This window comes from Eulemur rufifrons, chromosome 9, assembly GCF_041146395.1.
Source record: "Eulemur rufifrons isolate Redbay chromosome 9, OSU_ERuf_1, whole genome shotgun sequence".
Taxonomy (NCBI): domain Eukaryota; kingdom Metazoa; phylum Chordata; class Mammalia; order Primates; family Lemuridae; genus Eulemur; species Eulemur rufifrons.
The window spans coordinates 35,111,167-35,132,449 of record NC_090991.1 but is presented as its reverse complement, the minus strand read 5'-3'; the positions used below and the strand labels follow the sequence as shown (position 1 = coordinate 35,132,449).

Genomic DNA, 21,283 nt, shown 5'->3' with positions numbered 1-21,283 from the left:
GCCACAAACACTTTAACCTTTCAGAGCCTCGGTCTTCCCCTTCGTGAAATGGGGAAAGCATCACGTAATTCACTGGATTGGGTGAGCGGGTTTGCGCGAAACGCCGGGCTCCTGCCTGTCCCTTCCCATTCCCGTCCCCGTACGGCTGGAATGGCAGGGCCACGGCGGGCGCCACAGGGTTGCTAGGAAGCGCGTTTGCCCCTCCCGTCCTTGCGGTCGCTTAGGGGCAGTGGATGGAGCCAAGCACTGGGTGTGGCTGCATATTTTCCAAAATATTTCTGGAGAATTTCTCGTCGCCGCACTGGCCGCTGCGCCACAGTAGTTAATTGTATACTCTTTTTATCCCCCACTTTGAGTTGCCATTTTGCATTGTTTACTGGAATGGGTTATGCACTCCGCGCTTACAATGTATATGTTTACATAACTGTCATTTTCTCTAATTACAGAAATAGTCGAGGCCATTATAAATATCCATTCTTAAAGAGTTTCATAATGTAGGACGTGGTAACCTCAGGGACAACGTCTCTTAACACCCAGGGCTCACCGCTTTCTTACAGTAGCAGCTGGCGGAAATTCCAGTACCCCTGCTGGCGCGGAACTCGCAGGACAGGTCACGCGTGCTGGTTGCTACGACAACGCTTTGTTGCGGGTATTGGAGACCTGGTCGGTCACGCCCTAGGGGCGGAGTTAATCAGGGGAGCTGACCCACCGGGAGCGCGTTTCCCGTCTTCCCCTGCAGGTGGCGCTATAGGATCGCGGATGCCGTCCTGGGGCGGGGCTTCCCGCGGTGCTCGGCGCCCGGGAGGGGAGGGCCGGGGGCGGGGCGTGAGCCGTCCGCTGCCGTCCGCAAAGGATCGAGGGAAACGCGCTGTCCCGGGACGCAACCGTAGACAGGCTCGCGGTAGTACGTAAGGGGACGCGGAAAGTGTACGCGTCAGAGAAAGAAAGTGGGAAATCCGAGGTTCTGGGACGGCAGCAAAGAGGTGAAAGTCGCGTCTCCCAGAAAGACTATACGTCTCCATCCTTCCCGTTTGTCCCTGGGATCCCCTCTACCCCCTCTCCCTCCGGACCTGCAATTCTTTACACCCTCTGGAGCGCACTGGGGGCTCCGGACACACATGCACGGTGGGAGCTGGCCGATGCTTGCTCGCCTCCAGCATCGGGGCAAAGGCATGCATGGCAAGCTCTCAGCGTGCCCAGGGCATATGCCAGGATAGGAATTCCGCGATCCCAGGCATGCCAAGAAAAACAGCCATGCTGTTCCTCATTTTGTCCAGAGGAAGCCTTACTCCCTTCCTTTCTGGAGGCTAGGAATGGAAAACATGACTCAAGGAATCCCCAGCGGAGCCACCATATGTGTACGGCACGCACAAAATAGGGGTACCATCTTATGCTCTCCTTTTCCCGGCAGTATGCGCCATTCCTCCCACTTTAGTCTTTCCGTGTCACACGGCCATACCCGGCCCTCCCCGACACATAGGAGGCCCCGTGGTATAAGCGTCACACCCCCTCACTGTGTTAAATGGTCCCCTTTCCCGTGACCCACCCCTTTCTACAATCACACAGCCAGGGGGATATGCCCCACCCCAGTACTGGAGATCCAGATGAGCCACAGAGGGTGTTGGAGCCTTTATCTGAACAAGCACACGTCCAAGGCCAAGAGAGAAGAGACCCTTGGCAGGAGACAAAAGCAGGTTTATTAGGGCCCTGGGGCCAGGAATGCCTAAGGTCTGAGTTAAGGCCAGGCAGTGAGAACGGGTGACTCAGTGCTGGAACCAAACCTTTCCCTCTCAGAATGCCTGGCGGGAGACCTCAGGAGCCAGTTCTGGGCGAGGCCTGGGGATGCAGAGGGGTCTCTCCTGACCCCTGGGGTCTTCGGGCTTTTACCAGGATTGAGGAAATGGTCTGGGGAGCAGGGAGCCTTGAATTCACAGCCTTCATTTCAATAACGACCATTTAATTTGTTCCTTGGCAGACTGAAGAACCTGGGGTGGGGTGGCGGAGGTTGAGACAAAGAATTGAGGGGCATGTCAGATGCCTTAACACGCAGTAATGGGGAAGTCTACTGCCCACCTTCCCCAAGTGCCCCTGCAAGCCCTGGTCACTAGGTGGCAGCAGCTTGTCTCTGCCGGGTTTAAACGGGCACAGGCCAAACTGGCTGCAGCCAGCTCCCACCTCAGACTCAAGCCTGCCCAACCCTCTGGTTCCTGCATTGGCAGCCGTGGGTGTGGCCTCACCTCAGTCTCTCCCACACCATGCCATGTGAGTTCCCACCCACAGTGCCACGTCCAGGCGGAGGCCGGGCCCAGGCCTGACACTTCCTGTGTTCAGACACCACAGCAAACCCCTAGCTCTGGCCTTGGCTGGCAGTTTGTCCTCAACACCCCACCCCAACCCGCTGCTGATGTGGCACAGCTGGCAAAAGGTGGCCAGCCAGACCCTGTCACAGGACACCTGCTCTCAGCTGTGTGCACTCCCACACTATGCCGAGGAAACAGTCTCAGCGAAGTGTTCACACACAATCCCTCAGATTGTCCCTTCAGCCATGAAACCTCATTCCCTTTTGAAGGTCCACCCCACAGTGTGTATGTCCCTTCCTCCTCTTTTGGGGACAGCTTAGCCTGGGGTTCCCCTGATTCTCCTAGCTGGAATCTAAGTCTCTTCATTTTTATCCCCCATTGGCTACTTGCAGCTTCCTTTGTTTTTACTAAAGAATTCCAAAAAACATGCTATGTCTTCATTCTCCCTTTGGAAAAATAGTGATGGTTATTCATTGAGCATGTATGACTTGCTAGGAGCCATCCTAAGAGCCTGCCATACATTGGCTCATCTAATTCTCATAATAACTCTATCAGGAGGGACCTGTTGTTATGTGAGGCTCAGAGAGGTTGAGTAACTTGCCCTAAGTCACCCAGCTTTAGGTGGTAAGGTGGAAATGTACCCTGAGATGACTCACACGAGCACTTGTGCTCTTATCTGCTGCTCACTGCTCCCTAACCTCTTTCTGTCCTGAAAACTGCTGTGTGGCTGCAGTCATTCCAGCAGGGTATGAGGAGACACAGGGAGTCAGACGGAAGGGCGAGGCAGGGTGAGCACCGAGGGCAGTGCAGGAATGTGGGCACCACCCCTGGGATGGCACAGGCCCATCTCAGCAGGGCCACCACGGCAGGAGGGAGTTAGTGCCAGGGCAGGAAGTTCCATGCAAAGAGGATTAGTCTGAGCAGAGAGACCTGTGGGCAGACAGAACAGAGGTCAATACAGTGGGCCTGCCCAGCAGGAGGTCTGTGCAGCTGGGGAACCCATCAGGCCTCAGATCCAGGAACCTCTCCCAGCCCCTGGCTCCACAGGCACTCCCAGACAAGACCACGCAGGGGTGTGGCAAGGTGGGCTTTTCCACAGCCAGGTCACTTAGGGGCAAGGTGGCAAATGATGTGTAGGACAAGTTAGATCCTATGGTAGGTTTGAGAGTACCTTAACAATCCCAGTGTGGACCCTAAATAGTGAGGATGGGGTTTGGAGGCAAACTCCTATTGGGTACTCTTTCCAGGTTTGGAGGGCATCAGGGGTCTGAGCCCCCAGATTTTCAGTGGGGGGGATGAGTGACCCACCAATCTCCAGGGTGGGCAGTTCATCCCACGTTGGGCTGACGGTAGCATGCCCACCCATCAGTTAGTACCAGCTCCCCCCACCTGGGAGAGCCAGGAAGTCTCCACTGGGTCTCTCCAAGAGATGGCCTGTCACCCCCTCACCCCTCTAGCACCCCTCATCTCTCAGCTCTGATAGCCTCCCTGGGTCCCCGGGGATGCTCTGCTCTCTTTATCCCTCTAGCCCATTTCTGGCCAAGGCAGATGCAGGGTCCTACCTGGGCCACACTCTGCTCAGTCAAGCCGCCATCATCTGCCTGTGAGGAAGCAGAGTTGGGGAGGGAGGTCAGGCCAGGGCGAGCGTACTGGGCCAGGGAGGTGAAGGAAAGGGGCTCGGGGGTGAGGTGGAGCAGTGGTTAGGGTGATCCAGAACTGCAGCTGTGTCACTGGTTAGTAGAAGTCCTGCAGCCTGTCACTTGGAAGCCAGGGCCCCTGGGAACCCAGCTGTGGCACATAAAGACAGGAAGAAAGGTTTCTTTCACACAAGATAGCCAAACTAGGCAGGGAGATTCTCTGTGCCCCTCTCCCCGCCAACCTCAAGGCCAAGGCAGCCACCTGCTTTCTCTTTGAGTATTTACTTCCCCAGTCTGTGCTTCCTACTAGGGAAAGTGGTGAGGTACTTGTGCTCCTCCAGGGGGAGAGGATAGGAAGATCTCTTTTGCTAACTGACATCCCACCCCCAACTGCTGCCCACCCCCCCCCAGCCCTAACAAGTGCATCGATCCAGCGCCTGGCTTCTGCCAGAGAAGCTTGGGCTTCCATGGAACATCTCAGTCCAGGGAGGACAGGAGGTGGGGAGGACAGGAAGGGCAGCCTGGAGGAGACAGGGCGAAGGGGGGCATGCAGAAAGGCCCTTACCCTAAAATTCACTTTCTGGATCACTTGCTGGGGGTCACTCTCCAGAATCACGCTACAGCATGAGAGAAAAACCAGGAGGAAAATTGTGACGTGGCTCTACCCTCCGCCTCCTCTCTCTGCCGAGCCTCTTCCATGCATCCTGCAACACGTCCCCTTCCAGGGTCCCTTCCCACCAGCAGTCCTCAAATCGGAACTCTCCCTCTCCACCGAGGGCCCTCAGCTCTGATTCTTCAACACTTTGGCCCGGTGGTCCACACACTTGCTCATCCCCGGGCAAACACTTTGAGACTGGGTGAGAGCAGTCCAGTCTAGAATGACCAGGTTGTCAAAAGGAGGGACTTAAAAAATTCAGAGCTCTTCAAAGCTCACATCACCTCTGGGTCTTGGGGCGGGTTCCCTGTGAAAAGACTCAGACGCAGGGAAGGAAGGGAGGCCCCAGGGGTCCTTATCTTACTTCACTAGTATTTTATGCCATGGGCTCATGCTGAACATGAAAGAAATGGAACTCTAAAAATCACAATCTGTCTTCCTCCTTTTTTAAAACTTTTTTCTTTTTAAAAAATTTTTTTTAGTTTTTTAGTTTTTTTTTTTTTTTTTTTTACCTTCCCCTTTGATAGACCCAAATAGTGAGGGTTTTTCTCAGCTAATGGGCACTCTTTCCTGGGCACTGGGGGGTGTGCAGGGTGCACGGGGAGTGAGGGACAGAGATGACAGGATGTGAGTGCCCCTCCTTACCCGGCGAGGCTCCTCCTGGGCAGAAGCTTAGTTTTTTCTTTTTTACCAGACTACTGGAAGTGACAAACATTTCTTAGAGGCCTCTTCCAGGTGCTTTCCCTGGGGTAAGCGCCCCCAGCCCCCAGCTCCCAAACCAAAGGTTTCATAATCCAAAAAGACAGAGCATCCCAGGCCAAGGCCCCGGTCCGGGTGTCGCTTCCCTGGTTTTCCTTGGCAGGACACTGATCTCTTTCTTCAAAGGCAGAGACAGGGAGGCTCATGAAGCTTACACTCCAGCACCCTCTTCAGAAGCCTCCTGAAGCCCTGCACCTCATTTTGTATTTTTAATTTGGTGTGTGTGTATGTAAAGTTTTCCTTCAAGAGGGGCCACCAAATTATGCCTCTGGCTCCAAGAAATTTGGTCTTAGTCCACTCACTTTTGGGTCCCAGAAATCTGTGCAAGGCCCAGCAGTAGCAGGCAGTTAATTGCCATAGAGGGAGGGAGGCGTTCCGAGGTCCCCGTCTCCCAGAGCCCCCTGAGCCCAGGCAGTTTGGTACAGTGCCATGGGAAGAACACAGTCCCCAGAACCAGGCATGTGGGTTTAAGTCTTGGCCTTGTCACTCCCTAGCTGTGTGTGTTCCTCCCCGTGGCTGGGAGGAACCGAGTCCCTGCTAGGTGAGGTCAACCCTCTCTCTCCAGAGACCGTCCCATGTACCTCAGGCCACTCACCTGAATCCCTGAGGCTCTGTTTCCTAATCTACAAAATGGATGTAATGAGAAAGGCATGGAGATGTTTTTAAGATGCTCAAGAAGTTTCTTTTTTTTTTTTTTTTTGAGACAGAGTCTCATTCTGTCACCTGGGGTAGAGTGCTGCAGTGTCAGCCTAGCTCACAGCAACCTCAAGCTCCTGGGCTCAAGTGATGCTCCTGCCTCAGCCTCCCGAGAAGCTGGGACTACAGGTGTGCACACCAGGGCCTGGCTAATTTTTCTATTTTTAGTAGAGACAGGTCTCACTCTTGCTCAGGCTGGTCTCAAACTCCTAAGCTCAAGCCATCCTTCCAGAGTGCTGGGATTACAGGCATGCCACTGTGCCAGCCAATCACCTGCATTTTAAAGATGGGGAGTGGGAGGCTCAGGGAGAATTGGTAACTGCCTCAAGTCACGCATCAAGCTGGTGTTGGAGTTGAGCTGTAGGAGTGGAAGGTGACTCTGTCTGAAGTCCCTCCAGAGAGGACCAGCGTGTGTGCCAGTGCACAGGAGATCAAACCCGATTGCCCCCAACACCTGCTTATTTAACAATCTGCCACAGTTGACTTTGCCTAACATTGAAATCAACCTCCGTCCTCACGAGCCGGGTGTAACGGTAAGGGCTGGGGGATGAGATCACTGGGAATGTGCTGGGGGAAGGGAGGGAGAATTGGCCAGAGAGCCCAGCAGTGTGCTGGGTGCCATCTGGAGCTGATGATCCTCAAAGGCACCCATCGAAGGGACTGTCCCTGACCATCCCCTCTTCTCCCGGCCCCCGCCTCACCCGCCATCCACAATCTCGTCCAGCACCAAGAAGGCTCCATCCATGTTCTCCAGCAACCAGCGCTTTTCCACGTTCTTCCTGAAGGTAGACACGACGAGCTCCTGAGCCTCCTCATGGCCAGAAGGAACTGAGTCCCTGCCTAGGTGACGCGGACCCTCTCTCTCCGGAGACTGCCTCACTCACCCCAACCCCATACAGGAGCTGGGAAGGAGAACGTGAAGGGCAGCGAGTGCAGAGCCTGTGCACGGCCTTCCTGAGCACAGGGCGGGTCTGCTGCCGGGAGTCCCACCTACCCAACCTCCCATGCCTTGGGCATTGACACCACCACGCCCACCACCGGACCCCTAATGTGTTTCATAAGCAGCTTAGATGCTATAGCCCTGCTGTGGTTAATTGTGTTGACAGTGAACTTTCATTGGGACTGGACTATTTTAGTCTTGTGGAGACTTCAGGAGAACAGCAGGAGGAAGGACCTTACTTACCTCTGAGATGCATCAAGGCCTGGGGGATGCGGCCTTGGAGGGCAGAGAACTTCACTCACCTTAACATGTGGTTCAGAGACTCAAACAGGCAGGTGAGAACAGACATGAGCATCAGCTGGGATGGGCGAATATGGGAGAAGGAGAAGAGAGCGCTTGCAGTTGAGAAGGCCAAACGGAGCCCTCAAAGCCCACCTGTGTGGCCAGCGGAGGGCAGTTCTCCCTTTTCAGAGAGGCCTGGGCTGGAGACTGCAGTTTGACCTTGGCAGGAACTTCCCTGTGTCTGGGCTGGGAAACACTGGAGTGCTCCACTGGGGGACATTGAGGGTACCCTTCTCTAGTTATGTTCAAGAAGGGAAAAAAGGCTCCCTGCAGAGGGGGTGATGACTTCATTTCTGGTTCCCAAGGAACCTAAGAGGCATCAGGGATATGTGTTGTCCCAGAAAGAACCATTCTGACTGCCCCCCCTACTCCTTGGAGCCTAGAAGAAGGGGTACCAATGGTGAGCCTCCAGATCTTAGCCTCCACCCCAGATTCCAAGCCATTCCCCCATGGACAGACCCTCCTTGTCACCCCAACCTCCTGAATTCACCTCATTCTCATGGGATGAGCCCACCACGTACAGGAAGAGGTCAATGCTGCTCTTGTAGACGATGGTCATGCCCCCGAAAAATGCAATCTCACCTAGAAGTGGAGGAGACTTTCAGTTCTGGCCACTCTGCCTGGTCCCACCCTGGCCCCTCCTCCCTGTCTCCTGCTCTGCACTTCTCCTTCTATTTTCTTCTTCCCTTTCAAAGGAACCCTTGGACAAACCAGTACTAGGGACACTACCATTAGGCTGCTCTGTGTCCTTTTTCCCACCAGCTGCTCTAGTCTAGAGACTGCTGCATTCTGAGGAGTCAACAAACCCAGGTGTTGACCAGTCGACCTCCCGCCCACCCTCCCACCATGTGCAATGCCCTGGGACAAGACCCAAGTTGGTGGGGGAACCACAGCACAGCTGGCCTCCCCAGCTGGGAGGAGAGGTCTGGGTGAGCTGGTGAGCAGGGGTTGTGAGTGAGGGGGAGTAGAGGGTCCCTGGAGGAAGGGAGTGAAGAACAGCCGGGAAGGAGAGGAGGAAGAGGCTTTGAAAAAGGGGGAATGGCCTGTGAGTGTATAAGGCCAACAGGGACAGATGTGTCCAGATGGAGAAGATGACGGTGTGTGTTCCAGAGTTCTGGTAGAGGAAGAGACGGACACTTACTCTCAGTCCGGCTGGTCTTGTTGAAGACATTTTTCTCGAAGACCATCTGCTCCTTCGTAGAGGGGAATGTATCATCATAATACTAGGAGAAAGGGAAGGAGAAGGGGCTATCCACAGGGCTCCTCCCTGGATGGGTGCAGGGAACAGGGGGTGCTTGCCAAGCAGGACCCTGCTGCTGTGTCTGTCTCCCTGCTGTGGCCCTCTAGGCCTGTCTGCTCACTATTTCCCCATAAACACAGTCTAAGCAGAGAAAGTCCCAAAAGATAGAGGAATATTGATGCCTGCTTTTGGAGTCCCCTCCTGGTTTCTTGGAGGCTCTTGTACATTCAGCAGATGTGCAAGGTGTTAAGGATTGGGGTGGTCACCAGGTCACACTGGCTGTACACCAACCTGAGTCTACAAAGAAGATGGCAAAGCCGGGAGTCCTTCCTAAACAACACTAACAATCATGGCAACAGCTACTTATCATCCCCATTATACAGATGAGGAAACTGGGGCATGAGGAAGTCCCCAGCACCTCACGGTTGTGAGGCCAAAGCTGGGATTCAACAGCAAGGAAGTCTGACTTCAGACAGCATCATGGTGAAGATTAAATATCTTTTCTAAAGAAAAGTTCCTGGCACATATTCCATAACTAAATCAATCCTTTTTGTTTGGGTTTGGTGAGCCTCTCTCTCTGACTCAGTTTCTTAATCTATAACTTCGATGGGTCCTACGGGGGGCGGGGGAGGAGGCCTGGGAGCCTCTGGCACTGCTGAGCCACCTCTGGCCATCTGCAGAGGCAAAGGGTGGTCAGTTCAGCTTTCAATGTTCTGGCTGTGGGTTTTGCCACTTAGTACTAAATCTGCAGGCAAGTTAGTGGTCTCCCTGCTGGCCTGCTGTGGTGAACACGCTCATTTGAATGTCATGAAGACAAAAAAGTTTCAGCTCCAAAAAACAGAAAATCTATGCATGTATTGAGGAAACAAAAAAATAAATAAAAAAAAAGAAAAAACAAAAACCAGAAAATCTAGAATGCATTTCATAGCTGATTTAGACGCTACAGTCCTACCACAGTTCACTGTGGTTCCCATGCTGGCCAGTGGAAGGGGGATGAGACGACATCAGGGAACACGAGTGGAAAGAGAGGAGATCCCACCTTTCAGGGGTTAGCGGCTTGACAAGCAGGAGGATGGACAGAATGACCTCCGGAGGGTCTAAGCTGGGCTGCTTTGAGTCACAGAGATCACAGTGGAGTCTCCTGAGATGGGAGTGTCACCTGGGTGGACCTCTGTTCTTGGGGCTGTGGCACTGTTTCCTCAGGGCCCCTCAGGGTGGGGAGGGGGGTTACCTTGGCCAGCAGCCTGCGCCCGTCATTGTCTAGGATGAAAACAGCCTTGATGGTGTAGAGGGAAGGTTCCTGCAACTGACATCGGGAAGGAAGCTGCGTTTGGCCCCTGACTCAGGGTGGACACCCTGTCTCTGTGGGATCTGCTGGCCCTAGGAGTACATCCTCAGGCTGCAGCAACCCCAGCCCCAAAGGCCCACAGCTGGCTCCCACCCAACCCTGTGCCACATGGGCGAACTCCAGTGCCCACTCCACTCCCAGGCAGATGTTCCACTGCAGGCCGGGATGGGCCCTGTGCCTGTTGGGTGCAGAAGGTCCTTCCGGGCCCAAGTTCTGTCATGCACTGACTGCTCCAGAACCCGAGTCGGAGTGTATCACAGAACCTGGGCCGGGGGGACAGCGGGCCGAGCCTCCTCTTTCCAGCTGAGCCTGCGCCGGCTCTGGACCCGTTCTCAGCGCGCCCCAGGCCCCTGGCCCGGGTGGGCTCCAGAAGCACGCCCATCACCCACCGGCGACGGGACCTCGAGTCCCGGGCGGACACGCCACTCCTCACCCCTCCCAGCGGAATCTCAGCCCACCCCCACCCTGCTCCAAACTGACCCAGAACTCCAGCCCTGCGCAGCCGGACTCTGGACAGGCCTCCTTGCCAGTCGGCGCCGGGACGAACTTTTTCTCCCCCGTCCTGGGCCACGGCCCTCTCCCTGGGGCTGATCGGGGGTGGCACAAAGTTCCCAGCCGCCGGGCGCGGGAGTTCTGAGTTAGCTGTTCCCCTTCCCCCGCTGCGTCCCCGCCCAGCTCCCGCCGCCCGAGACCCCCGCGCCCGCCCGCTTCGTACCCGCAGCCCCGAGGGCTCCCCGGCTCGGGCGGGCGGCGCCGGGCCCCCAGCCTGGGCCGCCGCGGCCCCCTCCCCCGGCTGCGGACGTGGCCAGGCCTCGGGCCGCTGCATTCCGCTCGCCGCCTCGCACTGACAGCGCCGCCCGCCCGCGCGCCGCCCGCCGCCCCGCCTCCGCGCCCGCCCGGCCCGGGCCGCCGCCGCGCCCGCGTGCGTGGCTTTCCCAGCCTCGCAGCCCCCTCCTCCTGCTCGCTCCCCACTCTCCCCTCCCGCCCCCTGCGCCCTGCGCCCACACCCCAGCAATCCTTCCCCATTTCTCATCTTCCTCTCTCCTCCCCCGTCCTTCCCGTCCCTTAAAGCCCCGAACTCCGCATCTTCAGGTTGCCCCAGGACCTCATCCTGCTTCCTGCCTCCTCTCCAAACTGTGGCTTCGGTGTCCGCAAGCTGTCCTGGGCCAGCAGAAAACACAGGCAAAGCCCACTTTTGTCTCTTGATCTCCGGTAGGTACTATGGGGGCAAATATGTCAGGTCACCCTTTGGATCTCAGGGACAGGGTCTAGCAGTGACAGCAGATGAGGACAGTTCTGGGGACGGATCTCTGGAGAAGAGGTTCTCCCATTCCCCTCACTACTTGGGGAAGGGGGCATGGTCCTGGAGACGTCCCCGCCCGTCCCCAGACGTCTCCCAAGACACACATACAGCACAACCTGAAGCAAGAGAGATGCACAGCGGCACAAATGCTCCGCCAATGGCATCACGCTTTGCAATATGTTCTGGTTTCCTTGGTCTAAATTTATCAGAGGGCAAGCTCTCATTTCAGCATACTCTGGCCAGTGGGACACTCACACCCTGGTGATACAGAGTTAATGGTACTTATGCATTTACCCGTAACATGTGTGTGACTGAGTGCGGTGGCTCACACCTGTAATCCCAGCACTTTGGGAGGCCAAGGCAGGAGGATCGTTTGAGCCAGGAGTTGGAGGCTGCAGTGAGCTATGATCACACCACTGCATTCCAGCCTGGGTGACAGAGCAAGACCTTGTCTCAAAAAAAAAAAAAAAAAAAAGGAAGAAAGAAAGAAAGGAAAGAAAACGGGTGTATTTTACATATAACACTTCCACATACTTTATGTAACACACACCTGTAAGGTAGCTATTATCACCTTCATTTTAAAGAAAGAGAGACTCAGAGTTTGTGTGACTTTGTCAAGACAGTACAGCGAATAAGCAGTTGAGCAGGGATGGATGGCTACAGAATGGGGCTGTCCTCTGCTAAGAGTACTGAGCCTTCTTTTCCTCAAGCCTGGGCTTAACCATCATCACCGAAAGACCCTCTGTGACAGCCGTCGTATCTGACTTGATAGGTCTCTCCTGTCACATTCTTTATCTCCGCACCCTACTGATTTCTTCCCTTGTTTTTTTCTCAGTCTCTAAATATCATTGTTACTAATCTGTTTACAAATGTGTATGGTTCTTCTCCCCACCAGACTCTGAGTGCTGTGAGAACAGCGATAATGTGCCTGTCTATTCACTATGGAATTCCTGGTGCCTCCCACAGGGCCTGGTGCCGACAGGTACTTAATAAGCATTTGTTGAGTAACTAAATGAATATATGAGTTCAGGATGAGGGAGATTATGTATAAATATTTATAGAATGCCTATTTTAAACAAACAATAATTAAAATGTACCTATCAATGAAACTATATTTTATGTGCTATATAAATATTTATTGAGTGCCTACTATGTGCTAGGTGCTTTTCTGGCCACTGAGATACGACAGCAGACAAAATGAAATCTTTGTTTTCATGGAACTTACAATAAAAGATTTGTATGCGTGCATGCACACATTTCTGTGCAAGACAGATAATACACAAATAAATGGGTAAAGTAGATATTATGTGAGTTGGTGATAAGTACTGCAAAGAAAAATAGAGCAGGAATGTGAGGGGTCAGGGAAAGGCAGGGTAGAATGCCATTTTCATTGGAATCCTCTGAGAAAGACTTCAAGAAGGTGACATTCGAACAAAGAGCTGAAGGAGGTGAGTGAGTGAGAGTGGCACGGACATCTCAGGGAACATGTACTGAACCTCTGTATGTGATGATTTTTTTTTTTTTGAGACATTCTTGCTCTGTTGCCCCAGGTAGAATGCAGTGGTGTCATCATAACTCACTGCAACCTCAAACTCTTGGGCTCAAGCAGTCCTCCTGCCTCAGCCTCCCGAGTAGCTGGGACTACAGGCGTGCACCACCATGCCCAGCTAATTTTTAAATTTTTTGTAGACATGGGGCCTCACTATGTTGCCCAGGCTGGTATATGATGATTTAGAAGACACATGTGCACCTTCCTTGCAGGCTATCAGAGTTGTAATAGTGAACATAATCAATACTAGTTGGGGCCGGGCACTGTGGCTCACGCCTGTAATCCTAGCACTCTGGGAGGCCGAGGTGGGCAGATCGTTTGAGCTCAGGAGTTCAAGACCAGCCTGAGCAATAGCAAGACCCTGTCTCTACTAAAAACAATAGAAAGAAATTAGTTGGACAACTAAAAATATATAGAACAAATTAGCCGGGCATGGTGGCACATGCCTGTAGTCCCAGCTACTTGGGAGGCTGAGGCAGGAGAGGAGGATCACTTTAGCCCAGGAGTTTGAGGTTGCTGTGAGCAAGGCTGAGGCCACGGCACTCTAGTCCGGGCAACAGAGTGAGACTCTGTCTCAAAAAAAAAAACAAAAAAAAAAACAAAACCACTAGTTGGTAAAATAGGGAGAAAAAAGACCATTTTTTCAGACCAGAAAAAAGGCAATTTATTTGTTTGGATTCCAGGTCATCAGATGTTATGTCAGTGGTCATGCTGGCTGGGTATGTTATTTAAAAAAATATTCTAGGCTGAGTGTAGTGGCTGACACCTGTACTCCTAGCACTCTGAGAGGCCAAGGCAGGACAATTGCTTGAGCTCAGGAGTTCAAGGCCAGCCTGAGCAAGAGCGAGACCCCCATCTCTACAAAAAAATAGAAAAATTAGCCGGGTATAGTGGCATTTGCCTGTAGTCCCAGCTACTCGGGAGGCTGAGGCAGGAGGATCCCTTGAGCCCAGGAGTTTGAAGTTGCAATGAGCTACAATGACCCCACTGCACTCTAGCCAGCAACAGAGCAAGACTCTGTCTCCAAAAAAAAAAAAAAAAAAAAAAAAAAAATTGATTATTTTGATGCCTTAAAGTTTCTGTGAGCGAGTCCATTTTTAGCTCTTATTTATAAGGACAGTACCAAAAAGCCTCCAGAGGCATTTTGCAGCCTCTTTTTGGCATATGGTGTGCACTATGGGAGAGAGCCAGTCTCTAGAAGAAGGGACAGAGGAAGACCTGGAAGATAGGGGACATAGGGAGCTGGTGTGGTTCCATGGGAGAGGTGGGGGAGGCGTTAGTTACACAGAGAGGGGACAGAGGGCACTGGAGAGGGACAGAGGGGCTGGGGATGAGAGAGGAGGCCAGGGAAGGAAGCTTAGGAACCATAAAGTTCTCAAAATCCCCACCTTCCCCACTGTAGTTGCCAATCTTATAATCACCAGGTCTCTTTACATCTTAAGTGCAGTGGTGAATAAGTTAGCTCAGAGTCCTCAGGTTCTACTTTTCAAGGAAGAGATTCTCCCCAGTGATTCTTCCCCCAATTCCCTTAACAGAGAGCCCAGGACTCCTTTCTCTCCCTGACCTGCCCTGCAGCCTGAGGCGCACCTTTAACGGAGTTCTGTGTAAAAATGCAAGGTAAACATGCCCAGTGTTGGGACAGAGTCTTCCACAGAACATGGTCCCCAAGAAGACTTTGCGGTTTAAGGCTGGCAGCACGTGAGAGGGGTGCAGTGCAGCAGAGGAGACCCTGCGATACAGCCTCCCCAGGATAAGGAAGCCAAAGCTGGGTTCAAAAAAAAAAAAAAAAAAATGCAGGCTTCATGTTTCTCTACCCTCTGCTCCCTGGGGCGTAGGGTGGGGAGAGTGCAGTTGGGTGGGGAGGGGGCTATGCGCATCTCTGACCGGCTGGAGTCTGTGGAGTAGCTGGAATTGGAAATTGGTCCCTGCCTTTTGGAGTCCCAGGAGGCAGGTGATTCAAACTAGGTTCTCCTCTGGGCCTTGGTATATGTTGGAGGGGAGACCATTCTGTTTCCTCTGACTCACCCTCCTGCTGCCACATTTCTGTGCTGTCTGTCCTAGGATTTCAGCATCTGTTCTAGTGTGACAAGAAGAAACAGCTCCCTTGGGTACCAACCTCTCTCTATCCTTCCTGCTATAATGTCAAGAGGGGGAGGTGTGTGTGTGGAATATGAGGTGTGGATGTGTGTGCTGGTGGCATCCTCTAGGGAGAAAACTAAAGATTCCAGGTTCTGGCTGCAGGATGGCTTTCCACCAGACCGTCCTAAAGACAGCTCTAATTTCTGCAATGCCTTTGGCTTTCTCCGTGATAAAGTTGTACGGTGGGTGGAGAGAGGGTTGGCCAAGAAAGGGCCCCGCCCTCAGCTCTGCCCACATGCGGGGTGTGTGTGCTTTATACACGTGATCTGGTTTTTAGGATTGATGAATATGTATATTGTTATCTCCACTTATCTCAGGACAGCCCAACTAGTAACAGAGCTGGAATTTTGAATCCAGCTGTGAGTCCAAAACACCTACTTTTCCCACCTCACAATGGCACCACCCTGATTGTGACATGTCACACTGAGAGCTATACAAAGAAAATTACCCAATGCCTGGGACAACATGGCAAAACACAGGACAGTTGAACTCAGCTTCAAAAAATGTTACTCCAAGATATGAATGAACAGTGAGGCGTTTTCACTGTATAGGTCACGAAAGGGAGCATTTTAGGATTGAGAAAGCGCACATCCCAAATGAGGGATGATTCTAGTCTGTGCTCCTGATTACCATTTTTGCTCCGAGCTAGTGATTCTCTACTCTGGCTGCACATAAGAGTCACCTGAGGAGCTTTTACAAAATACTGATGCCCAAATCTGCTCTGGGTGACTCTGATTTAATTGGTCTGGGGTGGGACCTCGGCACTGGTACTTTTTTTTTTTTTTTTAACAGGCTCCTGGGGTGATTTTAATGTGCAGCCAGAGTTGAGAAGCAATCTTCTAAGACAGAGTGGTAGTGGTGCACAGGGAAGAGGCTGGCTTGCAGAAGGGCTTTACCTCTTTTGGTGGTTTAATGGTAACAAGCTTGCTAATGATGTTTACCATGGAAGAAAGGGGGCCAGATGTCCGGATTAGCAGGAAAACTAATTGATTTCCTTGCAAAACATGCTAACATTTAGCATTGACAGGATGTAATCCTAGAATCTCTCAGAAGGGCTGTAGGGATATCTCAGGCAGTCATCTAATCTATTCCCCTGGATTAGGTGGGGTTGAAGGGTGAGAAATACATAGATTGGCAACATTTAAAAACATTTTTAAAGAAGGAAAAATAATGGGCAACCAGAATGGCCAAAAGACTGCCTAAGGGCAGCGGTCCCCAACTTTTTTGGCACGAGGGGCCAGTTTCATGGAAGACAATTTCTCCACAGACTATGGTGGGTGGGGGGAGGCGGAGCTCAGGCGGTGATGCAATGGGGAGCAGCTGTATTTGATAGCTCACCGCTCACCTCCTGCTCTGCTGCCTTTCTCTCCCCGCCTCCCCCGTTCCTAAGTTTCATGGAAGGCACTTTTTCCACGGACTGGGAGGCTGGTGGGGTGGGGGTTTGGCAGAGCTCTGTGGCCTGGACCCTAACAGGCTGAGGACTAGGGGTTGGGGACCACAGCCTTAGGGGAAAAGACAATTCCCCGCTATTCCAGTAGAAATCTGAGTCCCAGCCTTTCTGCCCTCCCACAGCCCCTTCTCTGAGGGTTCCTGGCAGGTGTCATCCTCCAGGGATGACTGAAGGCTGGATGTGCCTGTTGGTGGCAGCAGCAGCTTTTCCTATAAGGGAAGCTGGGTGGGTCAACGCCTATATTCACGGAGAATGGGGATTTTGGTGTATATTTTCTGGTTAGCTGGCTGTGTTTATGACCCCCAAATCCCTGTGCATTAGAACTAACTCTCTTCCTGGCTTCCAACCGCCTTCTCCTCTCTCTTGCGCAGCCCGGAGTCACGGGGCAAGGCCCAGTTTGACTGATGGCTGCCAACCTCTCCCTTAAGGAGTGAGCGCATGCGCTCACTTTTTCCAGTGGTCTCAGTCTAATTTAATGGATATACTGGGACTGATGACACATCAGCACGGGATCTTTCTTTTGCTTCTTGAGTAATTGTCCTATTAACAGCTAGCTGTCCCATGCTGGGCGAGGTGGCTCATGCCTGTAATCCTAGCACTCTGGGAGGCCGAGGCGGGAGGATTGCTTGAGCTCAGGAGTTCAAGACCAGCCTGAGCAAGAGTGAGACCCCCATCTCTACTAAAAATAGAAAAATTAGCTGGGCGTTGTGGCTTATGCCTGTAGTCCCAGCTACTCAGGAGGCTGAGGCAGGAGGATCACTTGAGCCCAGGAGTTTGAGGCTGCAGTGGGGTATGATTATGCCACTGTGCTCTACCCAGGGCGACAGAGTGAGATTCTGTCTCAAAAAAAAAAAAAAAAAAACTTGAACCCCCTCTTCACTCTCCCCCCCTTAAATAACAAAACAAAACAAAACCCACAGCTGTCCTAGGCAAAGGGAGGGGGGCGTGGGGGAGTGTCCCGGGAAGTAAGAAGGGTGGCTTCCTGGGTGAAGAAGGACACACCCTTGGTTTTACAAGGTTAATCAGCAGGTTCTGGGAAGGTCTGCACCTGCTCAGACTTGATCTGAAACTCTAGTCTTGCTGTCTCCGCCCCCTACCATGGAGTATCAGATATCTCGGTGCCCACACGCTGCCAGGCCTGCTGTTGCAATTGCGACTGTCTTTATATATTCTCCTTGGCCCTTGCAACTCTTTGTCTTTCCCTTTTTCTTCCTACCTTTGTAAAACTGCTAAGCAGGAAATTTTTCTAACTACCCTCTGGTTATTTTTTAACCCAATAGTACACTTCCTGATCCATCTCTCTCCCGTGTTATACTCAAATAATTATTATACATGTTTATATACTGAACCTAAAGTTCAGAGGCAAAAGAAAATGAACAGGATAATGTGAGCAAAAACAAAAGATCACTACCCTCTTATCCCTTCCCTAACATGGGCCCCTCTTCTCGGTGCCTGCCACTCCCTCCACACCCAGGACCCAGGGAAAGGAGAAGATGGTATGGGAGCTATCCCAAGATACTCAGGAGTCATTAAAAAGCGATCAAATGAATTTAAGCTCTCAAAATAACATGACAGAACCATACCTCATCTCCCCAGCGTGGCCTCCCCACCTACAGCTGTGGTATTTCATTTCAGTGTGTATGTATCTTTCTTGATTTCATGTTAGCCTTTTATCCACTTTATTTTTAATCCTAGGCACCTGGTATGCAGCCCAAGACACTTGGAAAATGGACTTGCCTAAAACACTCAGTTTTGCTGGTGCTAAGGTTTCCTGATTCCCTATGAAGGATTATCCAGGTTTTGTTTGTTTTTACTGCGTCAGGACTTAAAATTGTTCTGTATTTGCTATGCCAAACAAATGACCACTCTTAGTATGCTATCTCTCCTTCCACCTTCTCAACTAAACGCTATAACTTTAGTTGAGCCTTGATAGCTTTCAGTCCTATGGTTTTTAAATATTTCCTTCTCAACCCTCTTGATTTATTTTTAGAGTTAATAGTCACACCCAAACTTCTCCTCCTTTCTTACCCAATAGCAGTATTTACCTTCGTTGTCTCAGTAATTCAGGGGTTGAATTGTCTCTTATTTTCTTGGTACCATGGCATATCCTTCAAAACCACACCTCCTCCAAGGTGTGGTTAATGAATTTCTTTCAACAGGAACTTCTAATCACAGGCCTGCCTCCTTCAGTCCCCATTCAATTATTCAGTATTTGAGTGTCTAATAAATTCCATGCACTGTTCTAGGCTTTTGTCAACGGAAAAGAAGCCAAACTCTGTAAAATAATTTAAAGAGGTTTATTCTGAGCCAAATTTGAGGACCATGACCCAGAGCCACACCCACGATGCCTTGAGCAAATGGACTGGCTGTGGTTGGGTTACAGTTTGGTTTTATACATTTCAGGGAGACAGGGATTACAGGTAAAGACATAAATCAATACATGCAAGGCATACATTGGTTTGGCCCAAAAAGGTGGGCCATCTCAAAGGGGCAGGGTGAGTTACAGGTTATAGGAGGGTTTAAAGATTCTTTGACTTGTAATTGGTTAAAGAAAGGAAGCTTTGTCTAAAGGTTTGGAATGTTTTAAGATAAGGAGGTGTGTTAGTCAGAGAGGAGCCACGGGAGGATTTGTTGTGTAAATTGAGGACCTGCAGGTTTCTCTTGCCTAGCCTTAGGCCTGTTAATGAGTTACAAGGGATATCGCCAATGAGGGCGGAAGGCTTGATGAAGTTTGTCTGACCTCCCTCCACAAGACAGACAATTCAGTTTTAGGGTAGGTATCCCCTTGGCCAGGAGGGGGTCCATTCAGTCAGCCGGTGGTGGGGAGCCTTAAGATTTTTAGTTCACATTTTGAAGACACAACAGTTAATGCATGAAATGATAGTCCTTGTGGAGTGTGTATTCTAGTATTTACTGGGAAACAGATAGGAAAATGAATAAGTAAAACATGATTCAGTGTTTGAAATGGGTAAAGTAACTCAGAAGTTTTGTAAGAATTCAATGAGTGGGGCCGGGTGTGGTGGCTCACACCTATAATCCTAGCACTCTGGGAAGCTAAGGCGGGCGGATTGTTTGAGCTCAGCAGTTCAAGACCACCCTGAGCAAGAGTGAGATTCCCGTCTCTACAGAAAAAATAGAAAAGAAATTAGCTGGACAACTAGAAATATATATAGAAAAAAATTAGCTGGGCATGGTGGCACATGCCTGTAGTCCCAGCTACTCGGGAGGCTGAGGCAGGAGGATCACTTGAGCCTAGTAGTTTGAGGTTGCTGTGAGCTAGGCTAGGCTGATGCCATGGCACTCTAGCCCCGGTAACAGAGCAAGACTCTGTCTCAAAAAAAAAAAAAAAAGAATTCAATGAGTGGATGCTGGTATATGTTTACATATGGCGGAAGTACTTCACAGTCTGAACCACACCCGACTAAGCCTCCTAACTCTGCAAGCACATGATGGATTTGGTTATTTAGTAAGTTATCAGTTGGCCTTGTCCTTAGTCTACAAGGACCAATGACTCAACCAGTATACTATGGGCTCTTCCAGGGAGAGAACTTGAGTTGACACCTCTTTGTCCCACAGCTGTGAGCAACACAGTACAAACTCCAACTCAGGGATCCCCTAAATGTGGTCTTTGCACCACCTGCACTAGAATTACCCAAGCAGGCTGGGCTCAGTGGCTCAGGCCTGTAATCCTAGTATTTTGGCGGCCAAAATGTGAGAATCGCTTGAGGCCAGGAGTTGAAGACCAGTGTGAGCAACATAACAAAACCTCACTCTACAAAAAACAGAAAAATTATCTGTGCTGGTGGCAGTGCGCCTACGGTCCCAGCTACTCCCAGAGGCTGAGGCAGGAGGACCGCTTGAACCCAGGAGTTTGAGCAGTGAGCTATGATGACTCCACTCTAGCCCAGGCAACAGAGCAGAACCCTGTCTGAAAAATAAATACATAAATACACAAATAAATAAATGACCCAGGCCGGCAGGTTATCAGGCCGCCATACCATGGTTACTCAGTCAGACTCTCAGTGGGGCCTCAGAATTTGCAAGTTCAGCAAGCTCCCCAAAGTGAAGCTGGGGGTAACTTATGTTTGACAGTCATACACGTTTCGGAAATATAGCTAGATGGGATTGGAGAGCTCTGGAAAGTCAGGAAAGTCGCTAAAAAAGCAAGACTAAACACTGTGGAGTATTAGGCAAGGAGGGGCTCTTCGAGGTGTCTCTATCATGACAAAAATTGCTATTACATCGTCCCTCTCACACTGCCCACGTTCCAACACCGTCGTGACAACCCACTCGCAGAGCTGTTTCCGCGATGAGACTTCACTAGGAGTAATCGTCCCTGACCGCCGGGTTAGCTGCGCCAGGCCCGCAGCAACGGTAAATTGGGGTGTCGCTGCCAGCACCCAAGATGGCGGCACAAGCGTCGCAACCACGAGAAGCACATGCTCCGTGCCCCACCTCGGCCCCCTCGGGTCTCACTGGACTTTTGCAAGTCACTGTGGGAACCCTCCATGGGGGGATTACGCGCTGCGGCGGCGATACTGCCTCCCATTCCCTGCCCTAGGCCTTCATTCCCCAGGCGCGGAAGAACTGGAATAACCCAGGTATACTTTGCACCCAGCCTTGTAACACGCCCGCAGAGAACGCGCGGCGGAGGGGTCCACTGGACACAAGGGCCTTCACGCTACTCATTGGCGGGCGCACGCCGTGGGGCGGGCCTCGATACCCATTGGACTGTGGACCTCGTCAGTCCTGGAAGATCGAGCCGGGGAGGAGAAGGCACACTCAGCCATTGGGCTCTCTCTCCTGTCAATCAGAACGACTTCCGGCGACGGCCAGATTCTCGGCCAGTCCATTGGAGAAACTGTTCCTGGGGTGGCTTTGGCGGGCGGGCTTTCGAGTGCGGTGGAAGGAGGGGGCGGGGAGGG

General features: G+C 51.8%; 1 protein-coding gene and 1 long non-coding RNA gene across 3 annotated transcripts; one reads left to right on the top strand and one right to left on the bottom strand.

The window, feature by feature from the left end:
• Positions 1 to 1,678: 1,678 nt before the first annotated feature.
• Positions 1,679 to 10,769, bottom strand: COPZ2 (COPI coat complex subunit zeta 2). Of its 2 annotated transcripts, none has more exons than XM_069482423.1 (9): positions 10,633 to 10,769; positions 9,801 to 9,875; positions 8,471 to 8,552; positions 7,820 to 7,911; positions 7,290 to 7,345; positions 6,749 to 6,826; positions 4,503 to 4,554; positions 3,863 to 3,901; positions 1,679 to 1,985 (listed from the first exon to the last, which is right to left on the bottom strand). In XM_069482423.1, the coding sequence occupies exons 1-9, from the start codon at positions 10,741 to 10,743 to the stop codon at positions 1,938 to 1,940; spliced, it is 633 nt and encodes a 210-aa protein (XP_069338524.1). In that variant the 5' UTR covers positions 10,744 to 10,769; the 3' UTR covers positions 1,679 to 1,937. The 2 variants fall into 2 exon arrangements, with proteins under 2 accessions (XP_069338524.1, XP_069338523.1); XM_069482422.1 differs by lacking the exon at positions 1,679 to 1,985 and adding an exon at positions 1,992 to 3,230.
• Positions 10,770 to 10,905: 136 nt separating this feature from the next.
• LOC138391502 (uncharacterized) lies at positions 10,906 to 14,489 on the top strand. Its single transcript, XR_011234845.1, has 3 exons — positions 10,906 to 11,129; positions 12,116 to 12,202; positions 14,305 to 14,489. It is a non-coding gene; the product is annotated as an uncharacterized lncRNA (long non-coding RNA).
• Positions 14,490 to 21,283: the final 6,794 nt, after the last annotated feature.

Bases quoted from the DNA above. Each gene is read 5' to 3' on its own strand.
- COPZ2 (XM_069482422.1), bottom strand. From the start codon at position 10,743: ATGCAGCGGCCCGAGGCCTGGCCACGTCCGCAGCCGGGGGAGGGGGCC. The intron at 7,912-8,470 runs GTAAGTGTCCGT...CTCCACTTCTAG, and splicing joins CAAGACCAGCCGGACTGAGA to GTGAGATTGCATTTTTCGGG. The intron at 4,555-6,748 runs GTGAGGCGGGGG...CTCATGCTGTAG, and splicing joins GACGAGATTGTGGATGGCGG to CGTGATTCTGGAGAGTGACC.